Source organism: Chrysoperla carnea, chromosome 2, assembly GCF_905475395.1.
Source record: "Chrysoperla carnea chromosome 2, inChrCarn1.1, whole genome shotgun sequence".
In the NCBI taxonomy this organism is placed as follows: domain Eukaryota; kingdom Metazoa; phylum Arthropoda; class Insecta; order Neuroptera; family Chrysopidae; genus Chrysoperla; species Chrysoperla carnea.
Genome location: NC_058338.1, coordinates 4,225,241 through 4,241,039, shown reverse-complemented (window position 1 = coordinate 4,241,039; position 15,799 = coordinate 4,225,241). Strand labels below are relative to the sequence as shown.

Here is a 15,799-nt window from a genome sequence, read left to right as displayed (position 1 = left end):
AAAGCATTAGCGCATCTGTCCCTGAAAATTTGTTGAATTTATAGTTCATTTTTCAGCCACCAGCCGCGCTGTTGTCGGTAAGTAGTATATTAGCGCACAACAGCCCGCATTTAATGAGACAACTTAGCGATCCCAGCGCCTCACTTATTTTGTCAATATTTTGGGGACAATATTTTCTATTGCGATCGTTCTCCTTCTTTATAACCTCCATGGTAGCGTTATTTCAGTGTACCTAACCTACAACGTTTTCATTTACGAAAACTTTGAAACTATTATTACATGCATATATTTATATTTAAAACATGCATTGCGTAGAAGTAAATCATTCAGTCAAGTATTTTTACGGTCGCCGTTTGGACCAGTGTACAGTCAACTCACTATATGTAAGTAACTACAATGTATCTATAAAGTATATTATACAGATAAGTTTTGATATGACGTCATGCTATTGTATGTATATAAAAATTGTTGATTTTAAATAAGGTGGGAACTATTTATTTTCTTATCTGATAATAAATTTTATAATTTACTTAAGTACGTTCATTAATTTCGATAAATATTTTACGTACACTTTTATTTTTATATTCGATGATAGCATTCAATTTTTGTACTTTGCTCCGATAAAGGTGTGTAATATATGAATACTTAGAAAATGACCTTTAGAAAATAGGGGGGAGAAATGAGAAATTTTTTTGCCTAAAAATTTCAAAATTACAGCAATATTTCAACCATTCAATTCGACGGTGGGGTTGCTGGATTTTCTGCCAAATCTGTTCGGTTTTCGAAAATGTTCAAACGTTCGTTTTATTATAGGGAACAAATTTTTAACTTGGTACCCCCCCCTACCTCTTTTCAACTATGAATATGACCAAGAGTTGACGTTTAAAGAACCTTGAAGGTCAAATTCAAGAACTTTATGTGCGTCCCTACATTAATGCTACTTTTGTTTACAAACAAAAATTCAACATTTTGAATCTTACTGTTTCCATAGCGATGTAAGATCGAAAATTTTTGTATCAGAGACTTTCTCTTTCTCCAAAGTGAATCCATCTTATATATTCTTTTTTGATATTTTGTAATGCTCAATAATTTATTTGTGATTCGAATAATGTCGAAATTTTAAAACACTTGAGACAAAAATAGATGTAAATAGTTTTAACCTGAGTATTCCACATTTTATTCATACAATATTTTTTAATAACAAACATTAAATTAAGTACAGAGAATTTCGAGAATATTGAAGATAAAATTATCATTAAATGGTTTTTTGATTATTTGTCAGCAGTATTTAAGAATGTTATTTAGTTTAAAATATTTCATTATTTGTGATTAAATTAAACATAAATTCGAAATGTACTTTTTAAATAAAATAATTTTGCTTTGTAATGATTAATTGTAATTTTCCTATATATTTTTATAATTATGCGTACTATAATAAATAATTCCCAAAATAGAAAATCGTAACAGTTTCATTTTCTTTTGCTGTTTCTTAGTTAGTTAAATTAGATTTTAATTTCTGTAAATCTCATAAAACGCGCTGAGTACGATATATGGTGACCATAAAACTTTCTCGTAGGACATCATAACCTCAAATTTTGAAATATTCATTTTTCGCGATTAACATAATTTTTTGTACATTTTAAGCATATTTAATATTAAATAAGGTAAATTAACAATCTATTTTGATTAAATTAATCCATTTATTCATTGTTAGGTAACAAAAATAACTTTTACTGACAATGAAAATTTGTGATTTTCGTTAATTAAAGTAAAACTGTTATTTTTGCATCAGCTCCGACACCGGATTCGTAATCTACGTAAAAAATGCTTTAATTTGATTTTTCCTGGTGTTCTAGGAGCATTTTTAAGCCGTGCCTGCATAAACTATATTTTTTAAACTTTATTACAGCTCTGCATATAAGTTGGTTACTTTTAATAGAACTAAATAAACTGAAAAATCCCCTACGAAATGACAGTTTATATCTGTCAAAACTAAGTACTTGTGTTGCATTATTATCAAACTTCAAATAAAACCCGGTAAACAAACATAAAATTTTGCTGGAAAACTCAATTGCATTTTTCTGCAATTGTTTTCAAGTATAAATTGGTAATCATGCCTCCGATAAAAGTGAATAACGTAGAAGCTGCCGAAGAAAGTGACGGCGATGGAGATATGTCCGGAGGTGAATCTGAACATTCAGTATCAAGTCGTGATGGAGGTCGTGATACTAGTGACGGTGATGAATTGGATTCGGATGATAGTTCAGAAATGGATGAGGGAGAATGTGCCCGTCGTCGAGCAGAATGTATGGAAGATATTAGTGAACTCGAACATCAATTTTCTCTGCTTCGAGAACAATTGTATCAGGAGCGTATTACACAAGTTGATACACAATTAATTGAAGTTAAAGGTGGTAAAAGTCAAGAGTACTTAGGACCATTACAACGTTTAGAGGAGAATAAAAGAACGCGTACAGAAGTTGCTGGAATATTGCGACAACTTCGTATGACGAATATTCGTAATAAATCCGAAGCTGAAGAACAAGCGGCCTTACAAAATTTAGAAGTACGTAATTCTACATCAAGTAAAAGAACTAAAATGTATTTTAAATCCCTAAATTAGAAAGAAATTGAAAAATATTTACACCATAGTCATTTTGTTTGAAAATAAATTACAATTGCCACGTATGCCCTTTGTATACTAAGCGAATTTCCAACATTTTTCGCTTGAAGCATTATCATATGCCAATTTAAAAAAGACACCCTGTATACGAGGGAAAAATAAGATCTTTGTAATACAGATCTGTTGCTCAAGGTTTTTTTCCCCGCTATGGACAAAACTAGCGAGGTCTCAAAATCAAAGTTATTTAATTCATTTTTCTTTTTTTTTCAGAGTGAAAAAAAGTTAGCTTGGGATTTTATTTACGATGACTTAATGGATAAAATTCGTCGATTAGAAGAAGATCGTCATAATGTTGAACTAAGTTGGGGTGATGGTAGCGAATGGGGTGGTCGATCACGTTCCCGAAATTCGACACGCCGAAAAGCAGTAACTGTAACTGGTCCATATATTGTATATATGCTTAACGAACAAGATATTTTAGAAGATTGGACCACAATTCGTAAATCATTAAAACGATCGCCATCATAACTATTATAGAATATCTCTATTACGATAGAGATTCAATAAAACGATGTAAATATTGATTGAAGACCTAAATAAACCCATTTGTTTTCTTGTTTCGTGAATTTTTAACAATTTCAGTCCGAGATGCTCTTACATGATGGTTTTTCTTCTCCTAATTTAAAATATAAAACACTGCCATCTCCATCTATTAAGTAAATAATTTATTTGAATTGACTTGTTTTGTTTCAAAAAGTCTCGAGCCGAATTAATCTTGGTCTCTAAGAAATATTTTGTTTTTTTAATTCTAGGCTTAGCCCTTGATTTCTTGATTTCAAGGAAAGTTTTTGTAATTAAATTTAGATATACAAACGTGTGTAATTATATTTTTTGTAAACAAATAAAGTTTTTAAAATTTAATAAGTGTATTTTTCTAAGATGTATTCTTAATTTGAAAGGACTTAGCCTAATCAACAAGCACGACTAAGGAACGCAGGGCCGTAACGAGGGTACATAGCGCTGATGGGAAGTATTTAGGTTGCAGCTTATATATATCGGGATTGGTCATCCCAGCTGAAAAGAATGACTCAAAATTAGTGGGTTTCAAAAAGCATTCCAACCAGATCGGATCAAATCAAATCAAACTAAAAATGTTTTGCTAGATTCAAATTAGTTCCAAGGTTTTCCTGAAGACTGGAAATAGTAGAATTGTATACTGCAAGATGTTAGGGATTTCGATATAAAAAAAAATCAGTTTTCTATAAAATCGTGTATTTTAAAACAGTCGTTATTTACAATATTAAAACTTTTTATTAAAACAACTATCACGCATCGAATAACGTATACCGTTAATTGCAACAGAAATACCAATATTTAAAACTTTTTCTAAACCCACAAAAAGAATATTTTCATGGGAAATATAATAAATCAATTTTTTATTCATAGAAAAAAATTAAATTCATTTAGAATAGTCAGATTGTTATAAATGCTTAAAAAATTACTGTAAAAAAATTGTTTTGTTTTTAAAGATGGGGAATTTAGCGGATAATTATTTTAATAGGAAAGGTAAGGCTAAACATATGTTAAAATTCCATTCGTCACACAAAAGCTTATTATTGCAACTAAGTTGCAATAACCGTTTTATGTAGCCTAGACGGCTAACAGTCTTGATCATTGCACAATAATAAACGTTCTACTAACTGGGTGCAGCGAGTGATACTCAGCTGTATGGTAAGCAATCTCTAATGAATTGTCGTATATCGGATTGAATGTTCCAGTTAGTGTAACTACTACTTGTAAGCTTGATGCCCGTGACAGTAAAACTGCACTTATACGGATTTCGAACCTGGAACCTGGATAAAACTTGGCACACCTGGTCCATATTGTACCTATCGTTAAATAGTATTGATTCATATGCGAAATTTCGAAATCCGTGTAAGTGCAGTTTTATTGTCACGGGCTCCAGGGCTATTGGGTCCCCAAAGAAGTTTGTATATTTACGTTCACGTAACCTACGCTTAATGTATCATATAAAAGTTTTAAAATTGGAATGGAAAATTTTGTGAATAGGCCCGTATAAATTAACAATATTAATAATAAGGGTGAATGTCTGCTAGTAATTAAGTAGCGTCTAAATAAGTGCAATAACTTGAACTTCTAAGATTAGATATGAGATATCTGGTTCTAGCTCAAATAGATATCCGTCTTAAGAAATTGTTTAAAAATCACAGATTGAAGAATCTTGATTATTAATTAATATATAATAAAATATAATAAATTGACATACCCCATTCCAATATGAAATCTAGTGGTCTTACAATCGTATTATTTTTTTCACTCCAAAATAACAAATGAAAATCATGAAACAGTTTCTCTTTAAGTGTAAAAAAATATTTAAAATACATTATAATTTTGAGATATTTAAACGCAGTTTTTTGACGCTCTCTGTTGATGACGTATAAGCACGTGATCTGTGAATTGGTGACAGTTCAATGTATAATTTACACTTTAAAAAAATGAATTATAATAAATTATACAATTTTTATTTGTGATAACAAAACAATTCGTACAAAATCAAAAACCTTTATCTTAAAAATGTGTTAATTCTATTATCATTCTTTTACAAACATTCAAAAACGAGTTCCATATGGATAAGTAAATAATAAATTTATTCACGAAAAAAAATCCATCATTTTAAAAAAAATGATCCTAAAAACTTATTTATAAAATCGTTTGGGTTAGTAGGAGGTATAAAGTTTAACAATTTACTCACAGCTCTCAACCAAATTAGTTGTTGAAATTCAATAAATACGAAATTTCTAAAAAAATTGAGCACTATTTACAAAATTTATCGAAACTTATCAATCTATACATTTTTCCAAGTTTGTGATTAATTTTAAAAGTTTTCATTTACTCAACGTCTATTTTACGATTACGAATTGGATTTTTTAAAATTCTAAATTTTTAAATATTGTGAAAAAGTACTTCAAACTTAGTCCAATGCTTGCCAATGAAATCACTCTAGAAACTTTTTGAATAGAACTACTTAGGTAAAGTAATACAAATTTTTATTCGACATCGTCAACTATTAAACCAGTGTTTGAAGCTCCAGCACGTGTTTGTGAGCCCAAATCTGACATCCTTGTCAGCAGCATATGGAAAACTTGAGGTGGCAATGTTGATTGAAATACCTTAAATAAAAATAAATCATTTTTTTAAGTTCGTCACATACTCTGAAATACTTAAAATAGAGATAGTTTTTAGGCTTAGGTTATTATTCAGACACTATCGTGTGTTTAGCGTGAGTCCCAATGGAGCAGATGATAAACGTGAACAGAATATAATCTAAGTTTTTGTAGTTTATTTCTTAAGAATCGATTTCCCGGTATGATAAAATATGAACAGTAAAATTTTGTGTTCGAATGACCTCATTACGTTTTTGGTGCGCAACTTATCGTGGGCACCTTTCACTTTTTAGAAATGCGTAAGTATAACTTGTATACTTGTGTGATGTCGGCAAAGCATCTATTGTTTGAAACTGACAATAACCTGACGGACGCAACACACAGTGTAGTTTTTACCCTTCGATACAGAATGATTACATAGATATTCAGCCAACGTACATAGTACGTCTTGGGATTTTATCGGGTTATCATCGGAACTCGACCTCACTTTTAACAACCTGGACACGCTATAAAATACGTTTCAACTTGATATCTCTTTCCGTTCTTGAATTATCGTGTTTACAGACAGACGGACAATCGAAAATGGACTAATTAGATGATTTTATGAACACATATACCAAAGTTTTGTTCATAACATCAATTATTTTAAGCGTTAAAAATTTGGGACTAAACTTAGTATACCTTGATATATTTAATATATATATGGTATAAAAATTGCACCCCTACGACCGCATAAACATAAAATAATATAAATTGTTTATTAATTACTTGAAGTAATTGATGAGGCACTCCGCAGGCAGCAACTGCATTGGCTAAATGCTCAACACCTTGTTCTAATTCACCCGTAGCTAACATCTCTTCTCCAAGTTGTACTTCTTGTAAGAAATACCTTCGTACAGCTTCATCATCTTTAAGATCGGGCATACCTTCTGTGGGTTTAGCTGCATGTGTGCTATTTGATTCTTTTTGCGCTTTTCGTTCTAAATAAATATTTTACGAATTAAGAGTGAAACTTTGCTTATAAACAACAGAAATAATAACTTACTTTCATGTAACTTTTTTTTGAAATCCGGCTGACTACGCCTCTGTTTATCGAAATAAATACAATAACCTAAAAATATTGTACCACATACTCCAGCAGCAATTCCAATCGCAGTTTTTGATATTTCCGGCACCATTATTGATTTTGAATATATATCATTTATTTGTATAAAATAATTAAACTAAGACGTTCCTTTTTTTGAATATTAAATAACCTATCGGGACCAAAAGATAAATTGCAGTAAAAAAATGGGGTTGGTGTTACTGATTTCAACGGGAATCTTTAATTTTACAAAATCAATGTTTTTAATTTAGAGAAGGTTTTCGAATTGTAAATGTAACGATTAACTCTAAATAGTTTACTATTTGATGATTGCGTAAAATAAGTTACGCATTTTAATATGATTTATTTTATTTTTTTGAAAAAAAAAAAAAAAAATGTTATCACATTAAAATTTTTTTATAAATTTGTGTCAAAAAGTACTTTAGGTTGTTATAGATACCAGACTTTTTAACATTTAAAACAGTCTTTTGTATCATAGTTAACTTTTATGATTTAAGGTCTGTTCCTAAATACAACTACCAGCCGTCATGCTGGTCATTAGTATGGGTGCGGGACGTAAAATCACTTAACTTATCGATAACCGACTGAAACTTTGTAAAAAGCTACAATCAAACTCGTAAAAACAATGGACTATGACAACCTTACCAAACCGATTGCAAAAATGAAGGATTCCGGTTATTATTATAAAGGTAATGTATAAATTTATCTAAAAAATAAACATGACATATGGTAATGTTACCAAAATGGTAACAATGTAATGGTCGCTAACATAGATGTATAATATTATACATATCTTTTATCTCTATGGTTGCTAAAGTGCTAATATACCAGAAATTGATGAGGTTTTTCTTTTAAATTAGTTGTTTGTAAACAGTATGACGTTAAACTAAGCACATCCTCCTCACTTTCGACTTGATTTTTTCCACATTTAATCACATGACCTGCTTTTAAAAGTCTTCCACCTTCAGTAAAATTACGATTACTCGGTTTTGTTTGTCCCCAACAATAAATTTCATTAACATTAATCATTCTCTTCTTGAAAAATTGCACAAATGGTATGTATAGCCATGTGATTTTTAAAATTTGTCACTTTATGTCAGCCATGTTTTTTAGCTCCGCCCATATGTCAGATCCCAATATAATATATTGACATTTGTCAAAAGTCGATGGTCTATAACACTAATAGTCTGTGATCAGTTTACATGACAGTCTGTGATTCACAGACCATACACATGTGTTACATTAACCTCTTTGGCACGCTCTTTGGTTACATCTGACCATGAAGGTTATAAAGAAAGAGAACGATCGCTATGTACTAAAGCATTAGCGCACCTGTCCCTGAAAATTTGTAGAATTTATAGTTCATTTTTAAGCCACCAGCCGTGCTGTCGTCGGTAAGTAGTATATTAGTGCACAACAGCCCGCTTTTAATGAGACAACTTAGCGATCCCAGCGCCTCACTTATTTTGTCCATATTTTGGGGACAATATTTTCTATAGCGATCGTTCTCCTTCTTTATAACCTCCATGGTTGCCTATATATTTATGTAATAAATTAAAACCTGTGGTTACATTTACATCTAAGAATCTTCTATTAATATAAACAAAATGGCGAGTAAGTCATTTCAAAACGACAATACTGATTTATTTATCAGTGAAGAACAAATAAATAGAAACAAATTAAACGAATTAAATACAGAAGTGATTATTAAAAATGAAATATTTGATGTGAGTGAAAGTGATTCAATAGATTATAAAGAACCATTCAAAGGTGGACAAGAAGGAATTAAAGAAGAAGGAATACTTGAAGAAACTGATATTAAAATGGAGAATGAACGAATTAAACTTGAACAACAATTAAATACTGAATTAATTATTAAAGATGAAATATTTGATGGAAATGATTTAGAATTTCATTCGACTAAAAATGAAGAAACATTTTTAACATGTGAAGTGTGTGATAAAACTTTTAATAAAAAACACCATTTAACTAGCCATAAACGAACTCATACTGATAAAAAACGTTTTTCATGTGAAGTGTGTGATAAATCATTTAATAGAAAAATCGATTTAATTGTGCATGAACGAATTCATACAGGCGAAAAACCTTATACATGTGAAATGTGTGATAAAACATTTGCGCGGGATTCTTATTTAATTCAACATAAACGAATTCATACAGGTGAAAAACCTTTTCCATGTGAAGTGTGTGATAAATCATTTAATAGAAAAATCGATTTAATTGTGCATAAACGAATTCATACAGGTGAAAAACCTTATTCATGTGAAATGTGTGATAAAACATTTACGTATAACAGTGCTTTAACTTCCCATAAACGAACTCATACAGGTGAAAAACCTTTTTCATGTGAACTGTGTGATAAATCATTTACTAAGAAAATCACCTTAATTCGGCATGAACGAATTCATACTGGGGAAAAACCTTATTCATGTGAAATGTGTGATAAAACATTTACACAGACCAGTCATTTAATTCAACATAAACGAACTCATACTGGGGAAAAACCATTTTCCTGTGAACTGTGTGATAAAACATTTACGTATAAGAGTGCTTTAACTTCCCATAAACGAACTCATACAGGTGAAAAACCTTTTTCATGTGAAGTGTGTGATAAATCATTTAAAAAAAAACGCGATTTAATTCGACATGAACGAACTCATACAGGAGAAAAACCTTTTCCATGTAAAGTGTGTGATAAATCATTTAATAAGAAAACCGACTTAATTCGGCATGAACGAATTCATACTGGGGAAAAACCATTTTCATGTGACATGTGTGATAAAACATTTGCACTGGCCAGTAATTTAATTCGACATAAACGAATTCATACAGGTGAAAAACCTTATTCACCTTATTCATGTGAAATGTGTGATAAAAAATTTACGCATAACAGTGCTTTAACTTCCCATAAACGAACTCATACAGGTGAAAAACCTTTTTCATGTGAACTGTGTGATAAATCATTTAAAACAAAAAGCGATTTTATTCGGCATGAACGAATTCATACTGGGGAAAAACCTTTTTCATGTGACATGTGTGATAAAACATTTGCACAGACCAGTCATTTAATTCGACATAAACGAACTCATACTGGGAAAAAACCATTTTCCTGTGAACTGTGTGATAAAACATTTAAACAAAAAAACAGTTTAATTCATCATGAACGAACTCATACTGGTGAAAAACCTTTTCCATGAAAATTTAAAACATTTACTTTTGTTATAAATAAATAAAAATCGTTAGATATTTTAAATTTTGTTTTATTTTTTTAATTTTCCTATCCTAATTTTTCTTTCAGAACAATATTATCAATTAATTAACTATTTAGTACTCTGTCAGGAGGTGGAAAAAAAATCATGTTCTCCTATTACATAATATAAATAAAATTTATTCCACCAAAAACATTCTGTTAAAAACTAGCCAAGTCTCGATGGAGCTGCTTGTTTATCTCTAAAAAGTAATGAAATCTAGACGAAGTCGTGCCAAGTCTTAGGTTCCTTACTGCGATTTCTTTATTATTATAGTTAATCTTGTGTGACTTGGCCGTTGAAGGGTACACAAGGATACAAAACCAGGTACTCCATGACACCATTGCACCAATCTGTCGCCAGAACCGCTACCCATTAACGATGGAAAATTTCCACTTGGATTCAATAAGCAGTCAATTGTAGGCTTGATAAAGCTTAGTATTTCAATAATACTTATGTATAAGCGAGCCAAGTTTTGTACCCTTGTGTACCCTTCAACGGCTCAGTCACGCAACATTAACTAAATAATAAAGAAATCAGAGTAGCAGCAAGGAACCTTAGACTTGGCACGACTTTCCGGTTCTGATTCTTGTACAGAAGCAACAATTTTTATAGGTATTTACGCCTACGTGCTTTATATCCGGAGGGTTCTATATTTACGCCTTTGTAAAGGCAGTATGTCGATATCTAATAGTTTGGTTGGACTCGATTGGTTGGATAGTGTTTTCTAATCAGGGTCACCATGTACTCCAGATCTTCGATTATCCTAGTTTTTATAGTTTGCCCTTTATGTGGCCATTAAACCCTATCTTTGTACCAAATTACAGCTCTCTGAGTTTATGGAAAGTAATAGTTCTATTCTGATTATCATGAGTAAGTGTCATAAATGCGGTTGGTTATAACATCAGAATCGTCTATTCGTTGTGAGCGTAGTCATGGTAGGGACAATAAAATCGATGCCAGCGCTTCCAGTGAAAAATTTTGGCGTTAAAGAAGGCTGTTATTACTAATTTGCAGTTCTTTACATGTTAAGGTTATAGAAATGTCAAATTAAAATTATTGTAAAACACTAATTAATTAAACTTAATGCATTAAAAATTGTGAAAATAAGAAATCAAATTGCACAAATATTATTTTTCAAATGTAAATTATCATAATTATTTATTTAAATTTGTGAGACAATAATATTAAATTTTCAATGTAAGCCTTAAATGCAATCCATACAATTATATATGCATCCATACAATTCTATAATTAAAGTAGTGTATCGTTACCATGGAAACGAAACTCACGCACAGAGCGAATATCTCATTGTCAGATAAAAAAAAATTCATAAGAATTTTTATCAATGAGAATATGATACAAAATTCATTTACAATGTTAGGTTGGTATATTTAGTTTTAATGTTGGTGGGTTGGCAGTATTGATATTACTAATATACTTGTCTCTTTTGGTTCAATATAATATCTATATATCTTACTCATTTATAATTTTATTTTAAAGCAGCCATGTTTTTTGAAATTTCGACCAATAGAAATACTATAAAATGAATAAAGATCTTTGAAAATTCACAACTGGAATCATGAAGGTTATAAAGAAGGAGAACGATCGCTATGTACTAAAGCATTAGCGCACCTGTCCCTGAAAATTTGTAGAATTTATAGTTCATTTTCAGCCACCAGCCGTGCTGTCGTCGGTAAGTAGTATATTAGCGCACAACAGCCCGCTTTTAATGAGACAACTTAGCGATCCCAGCGCCTCACTTATTTTGTCCATATTTTGGGGACAATATTTTCTATAGCGATCGTTCTCCTTCTTTATAACCTCCATGCATCTGACACAATCTGACACTGTCAAACGTCTATTTAAGGTTAGATCGTAAATGTTGTGAATATTTCAGATAAACATCAAATTTCTAATTTTTGTACTTAATTAAAAAAATTAAAATCGCCATAGAAAATGGCAATGAAACTTGATGAATTTAATAAGATTGAAAAATTAATTGTAGAACATACAGGACTGAGCCGAGAATGTTTTAAAATTTTAACACAAACTTTTCCACAGTAAATTTTCCAATAATTCTCTTTAACTTTTGTTTGAAACCAAAATTATCCTTGAATTTCTTTGTTTTTAGCATTAAATATGAAACTTTACAAAGCATTATTTCATATTATGCTCGAACAAAAACGGTCAAGTCAAAATTATTACGTTTACGAAAGAGAATTATTGACGAGTATCACCAAAATATAAAAGCAAATGAACCGCCAGGGATTATATTACGTTTATCGGTGAAATATGATTTTGTTCCTACTATATTAGCACGACTTTTAATTGAAGATTATTTAAATGAAAACGATCTAGTTAAAAATCAACAAGTAATGAAGACAAAAACGAATAAACTATTAAAAGATAGTACTTTAATAAATAATGCGGATTTAGCTTACGAAGTTTATTTGGTAAGTTAATATTCATAGATTTTCTAAGATATATTCGATTTTTCTCCAATTAGGTATTTCATACTGATGATGACTACTTGATAATAGAAATACGTTTTCATATAATACAAAATTATTTAATACAGACAATTGATTTACTTTTAATAACAGATCGGAATGTTTGTTCCAGTGTGTGCTGAATGACGATTATTTTGGACCTATATCAGATGCAGCAAAACAGTAAGATTTATTCACAAACTCAAAAACTTTTCCTTATAGAAAAAGGGAAGGGAAATGATTTCGTTCATTCGGCACTTAACACAATAATAAATATTTTTAATAAAAATACATTTAGAACAAAATTATTTTTTTGGCATTTCACTTCGCGCCATCTATGAACGTCATTGTAAAGCATAAATTAAAGATTCGAAAGGATGAACGAGATACAATTTATGGCCATCTGCTCCACCAGGGTTATATAATATACTCTATGCATTATGCCTATTTTAAACAAGCTATCCCTATTTCGAGTGTTATGGAAGAGGGGTAGGTGAGAGCAAAGGAGGTGAAGGCTATAACGCGGTGGTCTTTGGTTTTAAACTCAGCGTAGCGGGCGAGTGTCATTATAATTGTTCTATATTTTTGGATCAAAATTGGCCTTATGAAGATTATTTGTAATTATCAAATTCTGATACAAAATTTTTCACGGAGCTCCTTAAAAAAATCGAGGAAAAAAATTGTCATTTTCAGTAATTTGTCATGTTAGTTTGACGATTGGACGAGACTGTTTCCGAGATATTACTTGTAAGCCTATACAAGATCGATATCTTAAAAATAATGCTTTCCTTCAAGCAAGATACTCTATTTGTGACTTGTTAATGAATTTTAGTTTTGTTATTCTATTTCAGTTGTATCGGTTTAGAATATGAACAACGATTAGTGCGGATAGCACGCGAGAACAAATTAATATTTCAGGATGAAGAATTTTTACGAAAAGATGGATATGATAAAACACCAGATATTAAATTGGATGTGCCAATTGCTGTAAATGGTACAGTCATCAGTTGGATTGAGAGTAAAGCGTTATTTGGACACCCAAAATTACACGAGGGTTACGAAAAAGATCAATATATTAGTTATTGGAATAGGTAAGAATCCTAACAATTAAACTAAATGGGTTTCATGAATTTTTCACACCTGCTTTTTGATGTTTATAAATATATTTGAAATTTGTTTCAGATTTGGTACCGGATTGATAATTTATTGGTTTGGTTATTTAGAAACAATCGTAAATCCATTAGAAAAACGATTTATAATTAGTGATCGATTTCCGGATAATATTACTCATATGGATCCGAAAAGTATTGAAGTTGATTTAAATAAAACTGTTTAAAATTATTTTGACTTTTATTGAGTGTTAACGCAAAGATACCTAAAGATCTAAAAACATTAATTGATATACAGGGTGGACCATTTTAATTATGGCTAATAGCTCGTTTTGTAGTTATAGCATGCTTCTTAAATTATAAATTTTCTTTACAACTGCATCTCTATTTATCCATTTCCTTCCAATTCATCTATCGTAGTGATTTTTTCTAAATCTATAAGCACAGGACCGGATTAAGCATATCGGGGCCTATAGTCAATGCAATTTTGTGGGACTTTTCTCGTACAAATGCTTCCGTTAGCCTGAAATGGGCCTCAACAGATCCACCGATGCTGAGTGGCTGCTATTAAATTACCATGTATCAGAACCGTTACTAGAGTTACCGAAAACCCCAGACAACAAAATATTTTTGGTCTTTTTGACATTATTAAACGTCATATTTAGCATATTATGTTTTTTAACATTTCGTCGTCTTTTACGAATAAAGTTTGAAGTGAAATCAAAGGTGAATTTATGAACTTTCCCTGGGTACTATCCAAACATTATGGTATTAAACATATTCTGAAAGTTGATTATAAATCATAATGGTCATAGAAAAACCAAAACATTGGACTACAAAATGTTATGTTCGGCAAATGGTTCCTTACAGTGTCTTACACTCATTTAAACCTAAAAAACGAGTCATTTACACGGATAGCGTAGCTACTTCCTTGCAAAGAAGAACTGATTATCAAAGTACATCAAAACAAGCCAGCGAGTATTCCTGTGGTCCATACTCTATACGAAAATTATCTCAAGATCCTTGGAATACACAAAATAAGTTTCAAAATCAGTTAAACCATCCGAAAAACATAAAAATATCAGAAAAAAATAATTCGGGATCGCTACCACAGTCAGCGATTAATGATAAACTATTTCTGTACCAATTACAAAAACTTTATGACACACCTTGTGAAAGTAGAAAAAAAGTTTTACAATCACAATCTGATCACAAATTATATCGGGATAAAAACGACGTTGCCAAAAATTATTGTTCATACTGTAAAATACAATCTCGTTTGACTAAGAAAAAATTTTCGTCTCGAATGCTTGAAAAGAAGAAAGTTTTACATAAGAAAATTCATAAACCTGTTTCGAAAGTTCTGAAAGATAACAGCAGTCAAACAGAAAATACATTTTGTCCTTGCAGTATATCGAATTCAATTAATGGTAAATTTTCAAAAATTTGTATAAAATATAAAGCGAAGACGCTTTATTGAGGGTAATAATTTCTGTAATCTGAGGCGCTTTTTGTTACTCAATATCCGTTTTCGCTTTTTCACTCAAACATATATATTCTTAATCCTAGCTATAGATTCTTGTTTTAGAAATATGTTGTCCCGAATATTTCGATTCATTGTCTTTTTTAAAATCCCTCAATCCGAAGATTTTGAAAGCAATATTTCAAGCACAACATAAAAATTGTAACCAGGATTATCAATCTTCCAAATTTGTTGATTTAAAAAATCTAATGCACACTTCGAAATGTGATTCTGGGTTAACGAAAATCTTATTTAAAAATTCTGGTCTTCACCAAAAAACAAACGAAAATATAATGTATAAAGAAAAAATTGAAAGCCAAGAATACACAAAAAAATCACAGATATTTTTGAGTTCAGTTGCAACGAATACAATTAATAATAATAGCCTTTTTAAAGAATTTTCATTGAAAGCCAATGTATTGATACAAACTTCATCTATATTAAAAAAAGATGCAACAACTTCCATTTGTAAAATTACATCGAGATCAAAAACA

At 30.6% G+C, this 15,799-nt stretch overlaps 4 protein-coding genes across 4 annotated transcripts; 3 read left to right on the top strand and 1 right to left on the bottom strand.

The window, feature by feature from the left end:
* The first annotated feature begins 1,968 nt into the window (after positions 1-1,968).
* LOC123293635 (breast cancer metastasis-suppressor 1-like protein) lies at positions 1,969-3,393 on the top strand. Its single transcript, XM_044874516.1, has 2 exons — positions 1,969-2,566; positions 2,894-3,393. The coding sequence occupies exons 1-2, from the start codon at positions 2,114-2,116 to the stop codon at positions 3,149-3,151; spliced, it is 711 nt and encodes a 236-aa protein (XP_044730451.1). The 5' UTR covers positions 1,969-2,113; the 3' UTR covers positions 3,152-3,393.
* Positions 3,394-5,598: 2,205 nt separating this feature from the next.
* On the bottom strand, positions 5,599-7,120 carry LOC123293641 (mitochondrial import receptor subunit TOM20 homolog). The gene is made up of 3 exons (XM_044874521.1): positions 6,854-7,120; positions 6,577-6,788; positions 5,599-5,814 (listed from the first exon to the last, which is right to left on the bottom strand). The coding sequence occupies exons 1-3, from the start codon at positions 6,984-6,986 to the stop codon at positions 5,692-5,694; spliced, it is 468 nt and encodes a 155-aa protein (XP_044730456.1). The 5' UTR covers positions 6,987-7,120; the 3' UTR covers positions 5,599-5,691.
* A 1,417-nt stretch (positions 7,121-8,537) lies between these two features.
* LOC123294235 (zinc finger protein 271-like) lies at positions 8,538-10,952 on the top strand. The gene is made up of 3 exons (XM_044875350.1): positions 8,538-9,766; positions 9,860-10,111; positions 10,918-10,952. The coding sequence occupies exons 1-3, from the start codon at positions 8,737-8,739 to the stop codon at positions 10,950-10,952; spliced, it is 1,317 nt and encodes a 438-aa protein (XP_044731285.1). The 5' UTR covers positions 8,538-8,736.
* A 1,097-nt stretch (positions 10,953-12,049) lies between these two features.
* On the top strand, positions 12,050-14,010 carry LOC123294232 (CDAN1-interacting nuclease 1). The gene is made up of 5 exons (XM_044875348.1): positions 12,050-12,245; positions 12,317-12,638; positions 12,808-12,857; positions 13,526-13,765; positions 13,857-14,010. Exons 1-5 carry the CDS (start codon positions 12,142-12,144, stop codon positions 14,008-14,010), a joined length of 870 nt encoding a protein of 289 aa, XP_044731283.1. The 5' UTR covers positions 12,050-12,141.
* Positions 14,011-15,799: the final 1,789 nt, after the last annotated feature.